Source organism: Pyrus communis, chromosome 10 (genome assembly GCF_041283825.1).
Source record: "Pyrus communis isolate YQ-2024b chromosome 10, ASM4128382v1, whole genome shotgun sequence".
Classification (NCBI taxonomy): Eukaryota; Viridiplantae; Streptophyta; class Magnoliopsida; order Rosales; family Rosaceae; genus Pyrus; species Pyrus communis.
In genome coordinates, this window is record NC_142574.1 from 25,556,904 (window position 1) to 25,577,262 (window position 20,359).

Here is a 20,359-nt window from a genome sequence, read left to right on the forward strand (position 1 = left end):
CTTTGAAAACACAGAGACCTGATTCCATTTGTTCTCTCACCATCTACCTATCACAAAGTAAAAATCCTTAAAAAAGAGAGATGTTGGGAGAGCTTTGAATTTCTTGAAGAGAGATAAATTGTATAAATGGGTTAGGCACCTTTTTTTATCCAAAGGAGTGGCATCAAATGTGCCCTATTTTTATTGAAGGGGTAACTCCTAAACGTTGGGCAAGCAACTGAACCTCATCTTGTTGTTCTTTTTTTTGTTTAACACAATATACTAATAGGCAGAGATAACTGAGGAAAATTTTAATTATTTTCGTATTATTATGCACCCAAGAGTGAAGATATACATATATATTGACTGCACGAGTCATCGTCCACCTTTTAAACATTATTATAGTGCTCTTCCATGTGGAAAATAAAATCCAAACAAAATCATACATCCAGTGAGCTGGGAAGTCTGCATATATAATAATAAAAGGTCGATGTTGCTGGCTAATTACTGATCACAAGCATTGAATGTTATTCCGATTAAGAAGTCAAATGCCAAATTGTTGCTACTTGAGCCAATTTCGACATACCATCCTTTTTTGTATGTTTCCCTTCACATAATGTTGAGCCTTACGAGTTTTCAGTCGTTCAAAACGTTTGCATGTGCAGGGCAAGACTTGGTATATATATAGAATTCATGTGCTTTGATACGCATTGTGATCAATTTATTTGTATTATAACTAGTTTTCTAGTACTATTATATGATTTTAGCTTCAAACTATATCTGTTCTAGTGTTAATATTAATTGGAGCTTCAAATATTCAAATGCATGAAATTATCAAATCTAAATAATTTGTTCTTTGTTACTATTTATGCATGTATAAAGATACAAGTATTCTTTCCGACAATGATTCATACCCCCTATTAATTGTTTTTATTTAACTCTATAAGTGACTTGTTACGTGATAAGTAGTATCCTTATCATCTAAAGATCATCTTTAGAAAAATTTAGTTAACTTTAAGACCTTTTAGCCATCCATGTATGATAAATAAATCGATGATTATGATAATAATTAAGTAATATCCTCATAATTTACCGTCAACTAGTTTAATTCATATAGATGATTAAACAATCTCCAAATCAAATGAAGTTTTCTTAAAATGATCTTTATATGATGATAAAAGAAATGAACCGTTCGAATAATGATACAATGAAACAATGAAACAACGCCACATCGTTATATAATAAAAAATAGCTAAGCGTCGTTATAGAATAAAAAATGACTAAGGAGAATAATATCTAATGATGTGGGTCAACAATGTGCGCAGCAGGCAGAAGACTTCCTCGTACTTTACACCATATTTGGTTGTTTGCCATTTATTATCGCAATCAGACATTCTTAGTTCTTACACGAGATATGCTTGTCTATTTTTTTTTTTTTTTTTCCAAAAGATATGCTTGTTTAATTAATTCAGTTCAATCTACCAAAATTTACAATAAAATTTCAGTTTATAACAATTCAAGTAATCTACCGAAATAAAACTCTATGATGTCTTTGTATGAACATACCTTGTGTGATAGGATCTCTTAATTGTCAATTTTCAATGATCATGTAGCTAATCACTGTCTTAATGACATTTAGACAAATAATGAAGATGGGAAAGAAAGAGATGTGCGAGAAAAAAAACGTGGGGAAATATGACATTATTCACTACAACTTTGAGAAAGTTGGCCTAACAGCCTATAAAAACCTTCGCTACATTTCACTAAGATCATAGCTCAAACCTTAGCTTTTAGCTCTGAACCAAATGGCCGATTCAACCCCCCTTCTATCCGAAACAAACTCGGCTGAGCCAGAACCCCCTGTGCTCCACAAACACCTCCCATCCCTCGACTCCACGATCGAGCGGTGCATCGGAGATTTTGGATGGGCCCAATTTCTTCAAGCCTTCCTTGTAGCATTCTCATGGTTCTTTGATGCCCAACAAACCTTCATCACTGTCTTCGCCGACGCAGTGCCAACATGGCATTGCACCCTCCTCACTGAGCAACCCAACTCATGCAACTCAGCCTCCAATATTTGCCAACTTCCTCAAAACGCATGGGCCTGGGACAGGGCCAAACACACTTCCATAATCTCCGAATGGAACCTGGACTGCTCCTCATCACTCATCACGGGATTGCCGGCCTCAGCCTTCTTCATAGGATGTTTAATTGGCGGGCTGGCCCTGGCCACACTTGCTGACACCTCACTAGGTCGCAAAAACATGCTCTTTCTCTCATGTCTCATGATGTCTTTATCCACCTTCTTCACTTCCTTCTCCACCAACATATGGATCTACTCCGTCCTTCGATTCATCACCGGGTTCGCCCGTGCCACCATCGGTACTTCCGCCCTTGTCTTATCAACAGAGCTCGTCGGAAGGCGGTGGCGTGGACGGGTTGCTGTTATGGGATTCTTCTGTTTCACTCTAGGATTTCTCTCCCTCCCAACTGTAGCATACGCTCACAGAGCTCACTCATGGAGAACACTCTATTTTTGGACCTCAATCCCCACATTATTGTACTCTATAATGGTTCATTTTTTGGTTTGTGAGTCACCAAGATGGCTCTTCGTGCGAGGTCGAAAAGAAGACGCAATTGAAACCCTAAAATGCATTGCACCCGTCAATAGCACTACTACCAAAGCCCCACTTACCTCGAGCTTTATTTCGAGCTTGTCCTTCGAGCAAGAAACGTCGAAGGTCGATCTCTACTCTGCAATCGATGCTTTGGTGAAGCGAAAATGGGCTTTTCGGAGATTGTCCGCGGTTATGGCAATCGGATATGGTATCGGAATGGTATATTATGGCATGCCATTAGCTTTGGGAAGCTTGGAATTCAATCTCTACTTAAGCGTCACGCTCAACGCCTTGTCCGAATTGCCAGCTTCATTAATCACATTCTTCTTCATCGATAAAATGAACAGGAAAATTTCAGTCTTGGTTTTCAGTAGTCTTAGTGGGGTTTGTAGCTTCATGTCCGTGTTAAAAGGTATCCATCCAATATGGACACGGTTGCAAATAGGGTTCGAGCTCGTGTCCTTCTTCAGCGCATGCTTGGCTTTCGGTGTGTTGCTTATATTTACAATTGAGCTATTTCCGACTTGCGTAAGGAACTCGGCTCTGTCGATTGTTAGGCAGGCGGTGGTGTTAGGAGGCGTTTTTAGTCCCATGCTGGCGGCCTCCGGGAGAGCCAACGGTGGGGTTTTGTCGTATGGAGTGTTTGGGGTTGTGATTGGTGTTTGTGGGTGCTTTGTGGTTTGTTTGCCAGAGACAAGAGGGAGAGGGATTTGTGATACGATGGATGAAGAAGAGTTTAAAGTGACAATTGCTTGTAATGCGGTTGGTGATCATGTCTAGATTGATTGCAACTTTTTAGTTCTTTGTCTTGTAAGGCTTGCCTCTTACAATATCTTAGCTTTGCGTTTTTGGATGGGGTGTAGAGGTAGAGATTTTGGTTTGAATTGTCTTTCTTCTTTATTTATCTCCTATATACTTTCTTTATATCTTACGTACAAAAAATAACACAAAAAAGCTAAAAAGCTAAAAATCAAATGATTATCATACAGACTCTAATGATCAAAGCTAAAAATCAAGTGATTATCATACAAACTCTATTGATCAAATCAACAATTTCCTATTATTTTCTAATCTTTACACATTCATGGTAACGAACAAATCGAATTTGTATAGTTACTGAATCTTTTTTTGAACAAACGATATTATTTACATTAAAGGAAGGGGGTGGGCTTAACCTCACAATGAGCTAGTAATAGTGCGATTCAAATTCGCCTTTGGCGAGAATCTAATTTAAGACATCTCACTTACAAGTGAAGAGGAATGTCATTAAACTGTAGTACTAGGTGGTCAATTATTGAAATCTTAAATAGCGAACTTGCATCATCTAAGAAATCCTAGCTAGTTAAATTGCAATTACTTCATTCAAACATACGATTAATGTCTTCTTTATAACAAAAAAGGTTCCAAAACTCTTTTTTTTTTTTTTTTTTTCAAACATGTATTTACATTTATTTTCAAGCAATTGACAGGAAATATTTTAACTGTAAAATCAAGTCTCTGTGCATTCCTCATTTTAAACTTACATGCAAATAGAAATGCATATGTCCATATGCTTCCACATGCTGCGTATTCAGAAAAAACAGGCATTTATATAAAAAAGATCTGGTAGTGTTGTCTATCAGCTGCTAAATTAAATAGTAAATGAATTCCTTTTGTCCTGCATTCAAGAGCGTCCAAAAATATTGGAGTATAAATAACAGTGACACCATAGAACGATGTGGCCAATTTTGTTGGTTTCTTGGAAAGATAATATAAGATGCTCTTATCGCAAATTTTGTTTCTTAATTAGCAAGGGTTGACATATATATCCAGGGAAGCTATCCCTTCGATTTTAGCATGTAAATTCTGATAATATTGCTCCACGAAAAAAAAGGAAAAAGATAATACTGCACCGCCAACTATTACTTTGTGAAACAGCAAGAAATGGAAGAATCAATCTCTAATATTTCTAGAAATACCATTCAGTACATGCTCAAGAAGTTTAGTTCGTAAATAACTGAAAATGAGAGTTTCCCCCCTTAAAACTTATTTTCTCTCACATAAAACCCATCCTCTTTATTTTTTCAGACTTAAAACCCATGTACTAGAGTCCAACTAGGCAAATTTCCTTAAAAAGCTTGGTATGTCAGTTTTTATGATTCTCGTGTTCCTAAAATACCCTCATAGAGTGTAACATGGGTTAGGTTTGACTTATGATTAATAATAAATTTTGCATTTTATTGTTTTCAATGCAATTAAACGTCAATTAACCTATTATTTGATTAGGCTTTCTTTCCTCAAAATTTTTTTTTTTACCAAAAATTGTTTTATTGTGAAACTAACTTACCTTATTAGCATGCTGACACACCCCAACCTAGATCGAGGCGTGCTGGCCGTCACGTGGCCAGCACAGCTCGATTCGAAGTCCTAGTGGACATTCCAGGTCAGAGTGTGTCACATGCAATATATAATATAAATAAAAATATTATGGTGTTTTACGTTGTAACATGGACAAATAATTTTTGTCAAAACATTATGCAAAATAATGGTTGCATTTTTTTTTTCTTTTCATAGGAAATAATTTTCCTATCTCTATGTTAATACCCACTTAGAATAGAAATGCCATAAAAATAATTTACCTACCCCATAGGCGTGATATTGTAAAGAAAAAATGTATATGGTTACTTTGGATATTATAAGTAATAATATGATAGTATTATTTGTATAGGTAAATTAATAAGTAGATTGGTGAATTAGTATGTACGACAAAAATGCAGATAAATTAGCTTGTAACAAAAGAATGTAGCTAGGTAAATTAGTGATTTTTTTTTTTTTAAATATAGGTAAATAGTTTGTATCAAAAGAATGTACGTCAATTAGTTTCTTTGTAAATTAGTGAATTTTTTAAAATATAGGTAAATAGTTTGTAATATGTGGTTTTAAAACAGGAGCTCATTGCTCATTGCTAGCATAATTGAAGGTGAGTATTAATAGTATTTATTGACATATTTAGTGTTGCGGTCATATTTAGAATAGGAATGTGATTGTGTAAATCCTAGAGAATATGGGAATGTATCTTATATTCCTATTAGAAGTAGATTACCTATTAAATATTGTAATCCTAAAGGGAAAGGTTTTACCTATCCTACTACTATAAATAAAGGCACAATGGGGTGAATCAAACACACCTCACAATTAAATCAATCTTTATTCTCTCTCAATATTGCCGAACCCCTCTCTCTCTCTAAACCCTAGATCGTTCACTCAAATAAGTCTACAACACGTTATCAGCACGCTCTTGCCAGAAGCTGAGGAATTGAAGCATCATTGGAGGAGGCTATCATCCACCAAATTCAAAGGCTCATTCGTTTTCTGCTAATCAAGTACGCTTAAAATAAAAGAAGATATTTGAAATGTCCATAAAGTATGAAAGCATTCCCCACGATGCATAAACCCCTCTATGTTTATATTTTCCTTTCGATATATATATATATATATTGTATATATTCATATATTTGTCAATATATATATTTGTTTCATGCATCGCACAATTAAATTGTTATGTGGAATTTGTGAGTCAAAATATATAAAATAAATTAGAAGCATATTTAGGGTTTCCTAAACCCTAAGGGATTTTGAAAACTATATGGGAATGGGATATGGTGCGGCATACCACTGCACCATCATTATGGACACAACACCAAGCCACGGCCTGGATTTCAACTCGGCAGGGCCTGAAGCACAAGGCCACGGCCCCAATCTCATAACCTTGTAACTCTTTAACTCAAAATCAAAATTTATACTCCATATTTCTTTTGTATGATAATTTTGCCTCTATGTCATATTTCGGGCCCCGAAATGTTTTGTTAAGTTCAATAATCCCAAACTGAATCGACTTTAATTTATATATATAGGCACACACAAAGTGTGTAAGAAATTTTTTTTATTTTTGTTTTTTGAAATAGAAGGGAAGATGAAGAGAGTGATAGAGAATGTGGGAGTGGGATTTTTTTTTTTTTTTTTTTTTTTTTTTTTTAATTAGAAATATGTTAGAATTACATATAGGTGAGGCTTTGGAAAAAAAAAAGCAAAATTTGGTTGTGTGAAATTACATTTATGCCCCTTATTTCTTATTCATGTTCTGTTTTAATTAAAGGTTTAAATTGGTAATTTCATAAGATTTAGCGTTATATTAATTAGTAGATATATATATATATATATATATAAATTAATTATATTTTACATATGTTTGAGAAGATGACAGCCGTTGGATGAATTTAAATCCATTCTTGACTTCCCTCTCTCCCTCTCACTCCATGTCCTCCATCTTCGAAACCCCTTGTAAGGCTATGACCTCTTCAACTCCACAACCAGATTGGAAACCCTGACGGGTCCAATTGTTCATTTTAATTCTAGTTGAAATAAAGGTATGATTGATGTTTTCCCTTGTGTAATTGCGTTTAATTCCTCATTTTTGAAATTAGGGTTCATAAATTTTTGAATTAGGCTTTTTGATTTTGGGTTATGTATTTGGGGCATCTATTGGAATTATGGCTTCAACCCCACAGCTGATCGGCAAAAAAAAACCTCATTTAGTTCCTGACCCGGCCCGAAACACATTTTGGGATTCTAAAAGTTTTGGTTCGGGGTCGGGACGTAAAATACGAGCCGACATTTTCGAGATCAGGATTCGGGATTGGTTTTTGGTTCGGGTCCCAAACCGAAACCAGCCCTTTACTTGAATATTTTTGTGAAATTAAGTGGAAGTGCATACCTTGTGTCTATGAGGAAACATATGCAAGAAGTTAACTACAAATTCATTTTGTCTGGTTCCATATAATTAAATTAAATTTGACTCGTGGATGATTAATCTATTAAATTCATTTTGTTTGTTCTGTCGAAGATGCTCTAGCTAGCAATTACATGTAGTGGCTGATCCAACCCCTCTAGGCCTCAATCCAAACATGGAAGACCCAGAAACTCTGAGGACCAATCTCCTCAATTCCCTAGCTCAAATAATTGTGCAAAATCATTCAAGTTTGGGTGGAAACAATTCCTCCAAGGCATTCCTGTCTCTTTGGCATCACTCTTTGATGGCCAACAAACCTTCATCAGTGTCGACACATATGCAATCCCTACATGGCACTGCTCCACCACCACCTCATGCACCACAAGCTCCAACACTGTGACCTGGCCGACTCTGATTGGTCCTGGAATTCAACATCCTCCACCACAATCATATCTGATTGGAGCCTCCAATGCTCCATCTCATTCATCAGAGGCCTAACTCTCCCTGCCTCCTCCTACTTCTTGGGCGGTGTGGTTGGTGGGTTTCTCCTCCAGTTTTATTTTGTTTTCACTTTATACACTTCATAAATTCTTCTTCATCTCTTCGTCCTCTGCTCCACCACCCTCCTTCACCCAATGACGGACTCAAAATTTTCCTTTTGTGAGATCAAATTTAAAAAGATGTAAAATTTAGATTGGATTTGAAATCTCTACATGCATTCCAACTTCAATTTAATTTTTCAGAAATGTTCGATCTTGCACCCTATCATAAACAATTGAAACTTTTTCTCTAACGAGGCCAACAACACAACCCCTACTTATTTCACGTTTGTTTGTTTATATATTTTTTCTCCATCTCTAAACCAATGATAAAGCTAAAAACTAAAACAAATGGTACCAAATAGCTTCCAAATAAACTAAATTCGTACTTATAAATAGAGTAGCTAGAGTTTTAAAACTTTTTGTTTCTATTTTCAAAAAATAAAAAATAAAACAAAGCCAAACAAATTACCACAGTAACGCAGTCGCTGAGATGAGATTGTTACAAGTAGACGTCCTACTAGTGTTTGCATGGCGACAATTTCTATTTCTGTTGCGTAACTATGTAAGTTGACAGTCTCACTCTCATCTCCTATTATCACGGTTATCTGATTATCTTTATCCTCGATTCTCGTCATTGTAATTTTTACCTCCTCATCTCCTTCTCATTTATAAAACCACGGTACTCCTATTATTTTGAACAACCTCCTCAGTCCTCACCGCCATTTTTCTCACTCATCCTCACTCCTAATTGCACCCATTTTCTCGATCCAGAACTACTTTTTGCAACAATGGCCAAAAACCCAGTTCGAGTTCTTGTCACTGGTGCCGCTAATTTTTTTAATAAGGGTCAACTCCATGAAATGATGTATATTTGTTCAACCATGGAGGTACAAATTCTCCGATCTTCCAACTCATCGAACTTACTAATTTGCTTCTAATATGCTGTTATTGGTTGTTCTTTAGGTTAAATACCGAGTTCATCACCACTGTGCAGCAGCGCGGTGCAGCCATTATTAAGGCTCGGAAGCTATCAAGTGCATTATCTGCTGCAAGTTCCGCTTGTGATCACATACGTCATTGGGTTCTTGGGACTCCTAAGGTTTCTTGTTATCTTTATCAATATTATTTTCTTTCAAAGCTAGTGGCATTTTTGCTTCTTCATATAATCTATACAAATTTAATATTTCTTTGCTGTCATCCAGGGGACATGGGTTTCAATGGGAGTGTACTCTGATGGTTCTTATGGAATTCAGAAAGGCCTAATTTACTCCTTCCCTGTTACATGCGAGAAAGGACAATGGTCAATTGTGCAGGGTAAGTTATAATTTGTGTTCGTTGTTATCTTCCTTAGTGATTAAAAACCCGAGTATTGAACTCAAATCATGCATAGGCAGCAACAAATTACTGTCATTAAGGATAGTCAAATATCTTCATACAGTAATGGTTCTGGAAAATAAAGTTGGTATAGGTTATGGAATGCACTGAACTGTAACTTTTAGTTGCTAAAAACTTCATAGGCAATCTCAAATTAGAGTTCATGGATAGATCTAATCGCGTATCAATTCCATCGGATGATTCAGCATTCTCTATTCTGAAGTGTTTGTGAAAGTTTGCGAAACGTAATAACTAATCCTCTATGAGGCTGTTTCAGTGCACTCGCTGATTGAACGCTTGCTTATTTTTAATGCAGGACTCAAGATTGACGAGTTCTCGAGGGGGAAGTTGGATGCAACTGCAAAAGAGCTCATTGAGGAGAAATCGTTGGCCTACTCATGTCTTAATTGAAAATGAACTTCTCTTATCTCATGGAATGAGAGGAGACTAGGACGGGCTCAGTAATCAATCAAATAAATTAATAACACAAATTTGTTTTCTATGTAGTTGTAGACAGTATGTGATTTGTTATCCAATTATTAGTTTTTTTTTTTGGCTAAATTGTTCATCACAATGCATGCACATGCTCATATCAATTATTTACTGCAATATATTCATAAGACCTATTTGAGAAAACATTGGATGTGATTGGGGGTTGATCACTTGGGGATTTTTTTGGTTTCTATACAATGATATTAGGTAGAAGGGAATTGAGCACAGACATCGGGTTCATGGATAGATTCTCCTAATCAATTAATTACTTGTAAGTCCCTTGCAGAAACTTCAGATATAACACTGGGACTTTGTGTTGATAGAGAAATATGAAATTGGAAAATTCAACACTGGGATTGTGTGGCACAACAGCCAGTAGACAAAATGGAAAATATTGGATTAGTTGGATTCATTTTATACTGCCTCGCTGCGTACAATGTGTTGCTGATTTACACAAAAAAGTCGTTCCCCTGATGCGTGAGGATTTGTGAGTGCAACCTTATTGGTTAGGCAGGCCTTGGTGTTCACTTTTTTCTATTTTTTTTGGGATTGCAATTTAACTTAATATTATATAGTTTGTTCTAAATGATGCATGATAGTGTTATTTAACTCATATTAAGTTTGGATGGCCGCGGGCCAACAAGTAAGAAAGTCCAAATATGGTTGTGGCCATGAACATCCCAGCAAAACTAGGTGCAGGCTGAAGCAAGGAGAAGTCCAACAGGGGCTTGGGCTGAAGCGAATGGTAGCCCAATAGCATCAGGCTGCAGACCACACGAATAAGAGCCTTACATGGGGTGGGGCCTAAGAAACAAAAGTCCAACAACAGCAGTTACAAGCTGCAAGACCATGCAGCCCAATGGGGCAAGGAGGGCCGAGGAGAGACAGCCTAGCAAAAGCTTGGCAATCTAAGATAGAAGCCCAAATGATTGGGCTTGGACCATCAACATGCAGCTGACCCAAAATTTTGGGTTGCTGGCCTTGACACCATACATTGTTGTTTTCGCTCTGCGCAGTAGGCGCAATTAAGGGTGGGCACGGGCTTGATCGAACCCAAATATGAAGGGACCAAACCAAACCCATTTTAAAATGCAACGAGGGCGGGCCAAGTCAGGTAGTAGAATTTCTGAATTTAGAATTGGACCTGTTTCAAAAAAGCCAGTCAAGCAGAGTCCACAGGTCCAACCCAAATCCTCTTGACAAGCCATCTTCATCGATCTGGAGCTCACTGTCATTGACGAGGTCTGTTGTTGTTGTTGTGCCATCTTCGTCTATTTTCAATCTCCGGTATCCCTCAGGTCCCTTGCGCAGCCATCTTTGCCGATCTAATGTCCATCTTCATCGATCTAAGGCCTCACGCCATCTCGACAATCTGAGTATGAAATTTCAATAAAACCAAGGCAGAGATTGAGTGAGAGAGAGACAAGTCGAGAGGGCAGGACCAACTAACCAAACGCGATGCCTCTTGCGCGAGCTTCTCGAATACGGTGTCATGGTGAATTTTGATTTTAATTCAAAAAGAGGTTGTCCCATTTGCTCCCACATAGACATTGCCGAAACACCAACCATCTAAATTCAAACAAGCAGAGCTAACAACAAATCATTTTCTCTTCAACAATCAAATAAAATTCCTAAAGAAAATCCCAATTGAATTTGACAAAAGGATTGTGTTTGGAAAGAAGAAGAAAAATAGATGGGGAGTCTGGGGGTGGAAGCTAGGAGGGAGAAACGAGAAGATGGGGAGTTTGGGGGAGTGGAAAGTTTAATGTATGTTATAAACAGGTCGTCCAGGGCCCCATGATACTAAATTTTTGGACCCGCCCCGCCCGTAAATACCTATGCCCTGCCCCGTCCCGTTTCTTCTTTACTAAATTAGGACCTGCCCTGAACCGATTGTATCCGCTCCTCCCAGCGGGTCCTAGACCCGTTTACCCACCTTTAGGCGTGGCTTGGTGGCATGACTCAGCTTCAATTTTTTTTTTTTTTTTTTTTCCTCTCTCGGCATGGCTCTAGGCCGAGACGACTCGCAATTAGTTTTTTAAGTCCCTAGTTTTTACTTCTATTTTCTTATTTTGTTGTACTCACACAATTCAACATAGCAATTCCAATAGCATAATAAAACATAATATTACGTATGCATGAACAAGATATATATTAAGCAATATATGCAATATAAGGCAATACATAAAACATAGATAAATTAGGGGTTCATGCATAATGGTGAATGTTTTTATGCATCAAGGCTTATAAAATACCAATTTCTTGTTTTAGAAGAATATGTATTGGATGGAAATGAAGAAAGCCTTTGAATGCTTAGTTGTAGAGAAGAACCTCATACGAGAACCTTCAGTTCCTTAGTGCAGTAGCGGAAGCGTACTGATAACGTGTTGTAGGTGTATTTTATTGAGGGATTATAAAGATGGAGAGGGCTAGTAGCAGACAGAGAAAGATGAGAGAATTTGGTGATTCTGTTGTGATGATTTCTCATATCATCGTGCCTTTATTTATAGTAGTAAGGAAGGGAGAATCATTGTCTTTCAAGTAATACTTTACAACTCGGAAACTATCTAAAAGATACTAATCCCATAAGAATTTATGTAATCACACTTAATTTAGGATGCAACCATTTCTAAATTAAAATAAGTATTGTTTCTAAAATCTAAAAATAGCAGTTTTTATTTTTTGGATTGTAATTTGAAAATGGGTGGTGCTATTCACATACCTTTTTTTACTTCTCACAAACTCTTATTAATTTTGTTCATTGATCTTATTAAAGTCAATTGATCCAACGGCCGTAAATTGAGAAGTGTGTGTAAGAAGTAAAATTGGACATGTGTATAGTACCACCCTTTGAAAACATAGAGACCTGATTCCATTTGTTCTCTCACCATCTACCTATCACAAAATAAAAATCCTTAAACAAGAGAGATGTTGGGAGAGCTTTGAATTTCTTGAAGAGAGATAAATTGTATAAATGGGTTAGGCGCCTTTTTTATCCAAATGAGTGGCATCAAATGTGCCCTATTTTTATTGAAGGGGTAATACCTCCTTTGGAAACACGGATTGCCCTAAAAGGTAGACCTGTCAATTTCTTACATGACCCTTTAACATGACACATAAATGACACGAAAATAACGGATTTCGGGTCAACACGATAACTAATCGAGTCATTATCGGGTCACACGATAATAACCCCTTAATAATGGGTCCTTAACAGGTTTACACGAGAGTGACACACGGATAACCTGTTTCGACACGATAAGAAAAAAGTTATTTTGATGATTTTAATTTTTTAAACTACTAAAAAAAACTTACTATAAAATACAATAGATATAATGAATATGTATATATTGTTTAATAATTATTAGTCGCTATAAATTTTAAATTTTAAGTTTTATTTATTTATTTATTTTTATAGTATATTATAGGCAAAGATTGAGATTAAATCATAAAACACATTAAAAATAAAAATACCAAGTAATTTAAAAATACCAAACACATTAAAAAAATTATAATAATTAATTTACATGTGCGAAAAATATGAAAAAAATATGCAAACGCCCGTAGTCGCATCCTCTACGCTTTGAGGATGGGTATATGATCATTTGAATTTTTAAAACCATACAAACTCTCATGAATAGTATTTTTAAGGGAGTTCAAAATAAACAAAATTCATAATCATTAATGTATAAGTTTGAAAGATGTGAAAGCATAATAAACGTTCATAATTGCATCCTCAACGCTCAGACGATAGTTACATGGTCGTTTAAAATTTTAAAACCCTCCAAATCTCATGAACAATGTCTTTTATTTGAGTGCAAAATTAATAATAATTATTGTAGAAGTGTGAAAAATGTAATCACTCATAATGAAAAACTTTACAACTTTCATGAAGGGGTCAACTTCGAAATTTAGTGTGTGTGTGTGTGTGAGTGTATATATTTAGTATTATGTTTTACATTTTTTTGGGTCAAATTATATTTTTCATTTTCATTTTTATTGATTTAAAATATATTTTTCTTAACGGGTAACGGGTCGGGTCATATTACCTGATAATATTAACGGGTTGATTTCGGGTCAGGTCATATTACCCGTTTACTTTAACGGGTATTACACGACACGACCCGTTAAGCTATTGGGTATGACACGAAAACGAAACGAACACGAGAAACACGACACGAATGTCAGGTCTACTAAAAGGTCATCATGGGCAAAACTGGAAACACGAGTAACTCCTAAACGTTGGGCAAGCAACTGAACCTCATCTTGTTGTTCGTTTTTTTGTTTAACACAATATACTATTAGGCGGATATAACTGAGGAAAATTTTAATTATTTTCGTATTATTATGCACTCAAGAGTGAAGATATACATATATATTGACCACACGAGTCATCGTCCACCTTTTAAACATTATTATAGTGCTCTTCCATGTGGAAAATAAAATCCAAACAAAATCAGGTGGATATAACTGAGGAAATTTTTAATTATTTTCGTATTATTATGCACTCAAGAGTCAAGATATACATATATATTGACTACACGAGTCATCGTCCACCTTTTAAACATTATTATAGTGCTCTTCCATGTGGAAAATAAAATCTAAACAAAATCATACATCCAATGAGCTGGGAAGTCTGCATATATAATAATAAAAGGTCGATGTTGCCGGCTAATTACTGATCAAAAGCATTGAATGTTATTCCGATTAAGAAGCCAAATGCCAAATTGTTGCTAATTTAGCCAATTTCGACCTACCATCTTTTTTTTTTTTATGTTTCCCTTCACATAATGTTGAGCCTTACGAGTTTTCAGTCGTTCAAAACGTTTGCATGTGCAGGGCAAGACTTGGTATATATATAGAATTCATGTGTTTTGATACGCATTATGATCAATTTATTTGTATTATAACTAGTTTTCTAGTACTATTATATGATTTTAGCTTCAAACTATATCTGTTCTAGTGTTAATATTAATTGGAGCTTCAAATATTCAAATGCATGAAATTATCAAATCTAAACAATTCGTTCTTTGTTACTATTTATGCATGTATAAAGATACAAGTATTCTTTCCGACAATGATTCATACCCTTATTAATTGTTTTTATTTAACTCTATAAGTCACTTGTCACGTGATAAGTAGTATCCTCATCATCTAAAGATCATATTTGGAAAAATTTAGTTAACTTTAAAACCATTTAGCCATCCACGTATGTTAAATAAATCGATGATTATGATAATAAGTAATATCTTCTTGATTTACTGTCAACTAGTTTGATTCATATAGATGATTAAACAATCTCCAAATCAAATGAAGTTTTCTGAAAATGATCTTTATATGATGATGAAGGAAATAAATTGTTCGAATAATGATACAACGAAACAACGCCACATCGTTATATAATAAAAAATGACTAAGCGTCGTTATACAATAAAAAATGACCAAGAAGAATAATATCTAACAACGTGGGTCAACAATGTGCGCAGCAGGCAGAAGACTTCCTCATACTTTACACCATATTGGCTGCTTGCCATTTATTATCGCAATCAGACCTTCTTAGTTCTTACACGAGATATGCTTGTCTATTTATTAGTTTTTTGCCAAAAGATATGCTTATTTAATTAATTCAGTTCAATCTACCAAAATTTACAATAAAAATTCAGTTTATAACAGTTCAAGTAGTCTACCGAAATAAAACTCTATGATGTCTATGTATGAACATACCTTCTGTGATAGGATTTCTTAATTGTCAATTTTCAATAATCAGCTAATCACTGTCTTAATGATATTTAGACAAATAATGAAGATGGGAAAGAAAGAGATGTGCGAGAAAAGAAAGAAAAAAAATATGGGGAAATATAACATTATTCACTACAACTTTGAGAAAGTTGGCCTAACAGCCTATAAAAACCTTCGCTATATTTCACTAAGATCATAGCTCAAACCTTAGCTTTTAGCTCTGAACCAAATGGCCGATTCAACCCCTTTTCTATCCGAAACAAACTCGGCCGACCCAGAACCCCCAGTGCTCCCCCAACACCTCCCATCCCTCGACTCCGCGATCGAGCGGTGCATCGGAGATTTTGGATGGGCCCAATTTCTCCAAGCCTTCCTTGTAGCATTCTCATGGTTCTTTGATGCCCAACAAACCTTCATCACTGTCTTCACCGACGCAGTGCCAACATGGCACTGCACACTCCTCACTGAGCAGCCCAACTCATGCAACTCAGCCTCCAATATTTGCCAACTTCCTCAAAACGCATGGGCCTGGGACAGGGCTAAACACACTTCCATCATCTCCGACTGGAACCTGGAGTGCTCCTCATCACTCATCACGGGATTGCCGGCCTCAGCCTTCTTCATAGGATGTTTAATTGGCGGGCTGGCCCTGGCCACACTTGCTGACACCTCACTAGGTCGTAAAAACATGCTCTTTCTCTCATGTCTCATGATGTCTTTATCCACCTTCTTCACTGCCTTCTCCACCAACATATGGATCTACTCCTTCCTTCGATTCATCACCGGGTTCGCCCGTGCCAACATCGGTACTTCCGCCCTTGTCTTATCAACAGAGCTCGTCGGAAGGCGGTGGCGCGGACAGGTTGGTGTTATGGGATTCTTCTGTTTCAATCTAGGGTTTCTCTCCCTCCCAGCTATAGCATACGCTCACAGAGCTCACTCGTGGAGAATACTCTATTTTTGGACCTCAATCCCCACATTATTGTACTCTATAATGGTTCATTTTTTGGTTTGTGAGTCACCAAGATGGCTCTTCGTGCGAGGTCGAAAAGAAGACGCAATTGAAACCCTAAAATGCATTGCACCCGTCAATAGCACTACTACCAAAGCCCCACTTACCTCGAGCTTGTCCTTCGAGCAAGAAACGTCGAAGGTCGATCTCTACTCTGCAATCGATGCTTTGGTGAAGCGAAAATGGGCTTTTCGGAGATTGTCTGCGGTTATGGCAATCGGATATGGTATCGGAATGGTATATTATGGCATGCCATTAGCTTTGGGAAGCTTGGAATTCAATCTCTACTTAAGCGTCACGCTCAACGCCTTGTCCGAATTGCCAGCTTCATTAATCACATTCTTCTTCATCGATAAAATGAACAGGAAAACCTCAGTCTTGGTTTTCACTAGTCTTAGTGGGGTTTGTAGCATCATGTCCGTGTTAAAAGGTATCCATCCAATATGGACACGGTTGCAAATAGGGTTCGAGGTCGTGTCCTTTTTCAGCGCATGCTTGGCTTTTGGTGTGTTGCTTATATTTACAATTGAGCTATTTCCGACTTGCGTGAGGAACTCGGCTCTGTCGATTGTGAGGCAGGCGGTGGTGTTAGGAGGCGTTTTTAGTCCCATGCTGGCGGCCTCCGGGAGAGCCAACGGTGGGGTTTTGTCGTATGGAGTGTTTGGGGTTGTGATTGGTGTTTGTGGGTGCTTTGTGGTTTGTTTGCCAGAGACAAGAGGGAGAGGGATTTGTGATACGATGGATGAAGAAGAGTTTAAAGTGACAATTGCTTGTAATGCGGTTGGTGATCATGTCTAGATTGATTGCAACTTCTTTGTTCTTTGTCTTGTAAGGCTTGCCTCTTACATTATCTTAGCTTTGCGTTTTTGGATGGGATGTATAGGTAGAGATTTTGGTTTGAATTGTCTTTCTTCTTTATTTATCTCCTATATACTTTCTTTATATCTTACGTACAAAAAATAACACAAAAAAGCTAGAAAGCTAAAAATCAAATGATTATCATACAGACTCTAATGTTCAAAGCTAAAAATCAAGTGATTATCATACAAACTCTAATGATCAAATCAACAATTTCGTATAATTTTCTAATCTTTACACATTCATGGTAAGGAACAAATCAAATTTGTACAGTTATTGAATCTTTTTTTTAACAAACGATATTATTTACACTAAGGGGAGGTGGTGAGCTTAACCTCACAATAGGTTAGTAATAGTGCGATTCAAATTGTTCTTTGGCAAAAATCTAATCTAAGACCTCTCACTTACAAGTGAAGAGGAATACCACTAAACTGTAGTACTAGGTGATCAATTATTGAAATCTTAAATAGCGAACTTGTATCATCTAAGAAATCCCTAGCCAGTTAAATTGCAATTACTTCATTCAAACGTACAATTAATATCTTCTTTATAACAAAAAAGGTTTCAAAACTCTTTTTTTTTCTTTTCAAATATGTATTTACATATATTTTCAAGCAATTGATAGGAAATATTTTAACTGTAAAATCAAGTCTCTGTGCATTCCTCATATTAAACTTACATGCAAATAGAAATGCATATGTCCATATGCTTCCACATGCTGCGTATTCAGAAAAACAGGCATTTATATAAAAGATCTGGTAGTGTTGTCTATCAGCTACTAAATTAAGGATTGGGTTTTAGTAAATGAATTCCTTTTGTCCTGCATTCAAGAGCGTCCTACAATATTGGAGTATAAAATTTTGTTTCTTAATTAGCAAGTTGGGTTGACATATATATCCAGGGAAGCTATCCCTTCGATTTTAGCATGTAAATTCTGATAATATTGCACCACGATAAAAAGGAAAAAGATAATACTGCACCGCCAACTATTACTTTGTGAAACAGCAAGAAATGGAAGAATCAATCTCTAATATTTCTAGAAATACCATTCAGTACATGCCCAAGAAGTTCAGTTCGTAAAATTAATTGGTAATACAGGGAGTAATTCCGTCCTATTACTTATAAGTATATACGTGGTCCCTCATCTCATTACCGTGGAATTTGTTCTAAAAATGCTCCCTTATACGTGGTGAATTTTCAAGCTCAACATATTGACAACACAAACTGAGCGACGTGGAGTACGTGCATTACACACGGAATAAGATGCTCTAACACCATGTAGAGAACATAATATGCAGGCAATAGGATAACAGAATCTATGCAAAAAGTAAGTTGTCAAGAAAGAGAGGTCTATATTTTGGAGAATATATAGTTTTGGCACCATGAACAAGTTGAGGTTCTACCATAAAACCAATTACTAATATGGCGAGTAGCACAATTACTTATAAACACATGCAAGATTCTTTCTCCCATCAATATGAGATTCTCATTATCTAACACATGAAATGATAATGACAGATCAGGCATATTCTGGAATCAGGATGAAGAATTTATCATATATTTTAGGGTTGTTTAGATATAGAGTCAAACATAATTAATGAATTTGCTTATGTGGAGTCTAGTCATTGGGTTTTATTTGAGTAAAAAATTTATGTCGGGTTTTATATGAAAGAAATTCAATTTGAGGGGTTAAAGTCATATTTTCAGTAAAATATTCAAATATTAGATAAGAACTCTTGATTAATGGAAATAATTGCAGTTTTTGCCTTAGAGCTCAAATGTTTGTTCACAAAACCTGCAGTACGTAGCTCCAATATGTGCAGTTATGCACCCATGCCACAACTGAATGCACGGCATCTGTCTGCAGTGTATCACATGTAATGTCTCTTTTTTTTTTTTTCTTTCTTGGATGTGAGATTAACTCTCAACAATTATTTGAATCAATTATTTGTTGGATAATGGCCAAATGTTTCCTTGTTTTGTGGCTTAAATTGCTCCATATTTTGTGGCTTTTTCAAAGCCATGTTTTGTGGGAGAAGACTTGGATTAAGAAAAGCATAAAAAGAGAGCATTTGGCAAAACAATATACGGATGAAGAGATGTAAAAGCATCCAAAGAGATGGTGAGAGCATTTGGCTCTACCATGGGTAAGGGTGAGAGAAAACAAGAGAGCTAGAGTGAAAGTATTCTAGTGAAAGAACTCTTGGGGTAGAGTGGAAAGAACTCTTGGGGTAGAGTGAGGCTCTTGGGAAAATTCTGTGAGTGGGTGTACAAGGGTTATGGGATTGGGTTATGTCGATTTAACTCATGTGTAACTTGTACTGTTTTTCTCATAGTGAAGAGCAATATCTCTCCGAGGACGTAGGCAGGTTTTTGCCGAACCTCGTAAATTTCTCGGTGTCTTTATTTCTTGTATTTTAAACTATTCAACTGTGTGTGATTTTGGTGATGTTGTAATCTGAATCTCAGTTCCGCACTAACGAACGGGCCAAGGCACAACAATTGGTATCAGAGCATCGTTGGGGGCTTTGGTTCGTTGGAGGTCCAGATTTGTTGTTCACCATGGAATTTTCAGTTGAGCAGTTTAAAGGGAGAGGCGGTTTTGCTCTTGGTAAAGGAGAGTAATGGAAGCCTGAAGAAATGGAAGCCGTGTTTAGGGATGCTTGGATCAACTGCGAAAGTTGATGTTGAGGAAGAAGACAAAGGCCTCTTTCTTCTTACCTCACTTTCAGATTTGTACGAGAACCTTGTGAAACTTTACTGCAAGGAAAGAAACAGTAAGTTTGGAGCAGGTGCAAGCTTCTTTGGTGTGGAATGATACACACAAGAGACCATGGATGATGGTGGGCACAAGACTGCTTAAGCTATTCAAGGTTGAAATCGTGGAAGAAAATTGGAAAGAGGATCTGAGAGAGACAGCAGGTTCAGATCCGGTTCCGGAGGCAAGGGTCCACAGTGCTACGGGTGCAAGGCCAGG

General features: G+C 36.6%; 2 protein-coding genes and 1 pseudogene across 2 annotated transcripts; all 3 read left to right on the top strand.

Moving 5' to 3' along the window:
- The first annotated feature begins 1,784 nt into the window (after positions 1-1,784).
- On the top strand, positions 1,785-3,481 carry LOC137729980 (organic cation/carnitine transporter 3 pseudogene; annotated as a pseudogene).
- A 5,214-nt stretch (positions 3,482-8,695) lies between these two features.
- Positions 8,696-10,083, top strand: LOC137728455 (malate dehydrogenase-like). The gene is made up of 4 exons (XM_088678110.1): positions 8,696-8,772; positions 8,871-9,006; positions 9,110-9,221; positions 9,598-10,083. The coding sequence occupies exons 1-4, from the start codon at positions 8,696-8,698 to the stop codon at positions 9,690-9,692; spliced, it is 420 nt and encodes a 139-aa protein (XP_088534236.1). The 3' UTR covers positions 9,693-10,083.
- Positions 10,084-15,629: 5,546 nt separating this feature from the next.
- Positions 15,630-17,446, top strand: LOC137729419 (organic cation/carnitine transporter 3). The gene has a single exon (XM_068468365.2). It carries the CDS (start codon positions 15,742-15,744, stop codon positions 17,320-17,322), a length of 1,581 nt encoding a protein of 526 aa, XP_068324466.2. The 5' UTR covers positions 15,630-15,741; the 3' UTR covers positions 17,323-17,446.
- Positions 17,447-20,359: the final 2,913 nt, after the last annotated feature.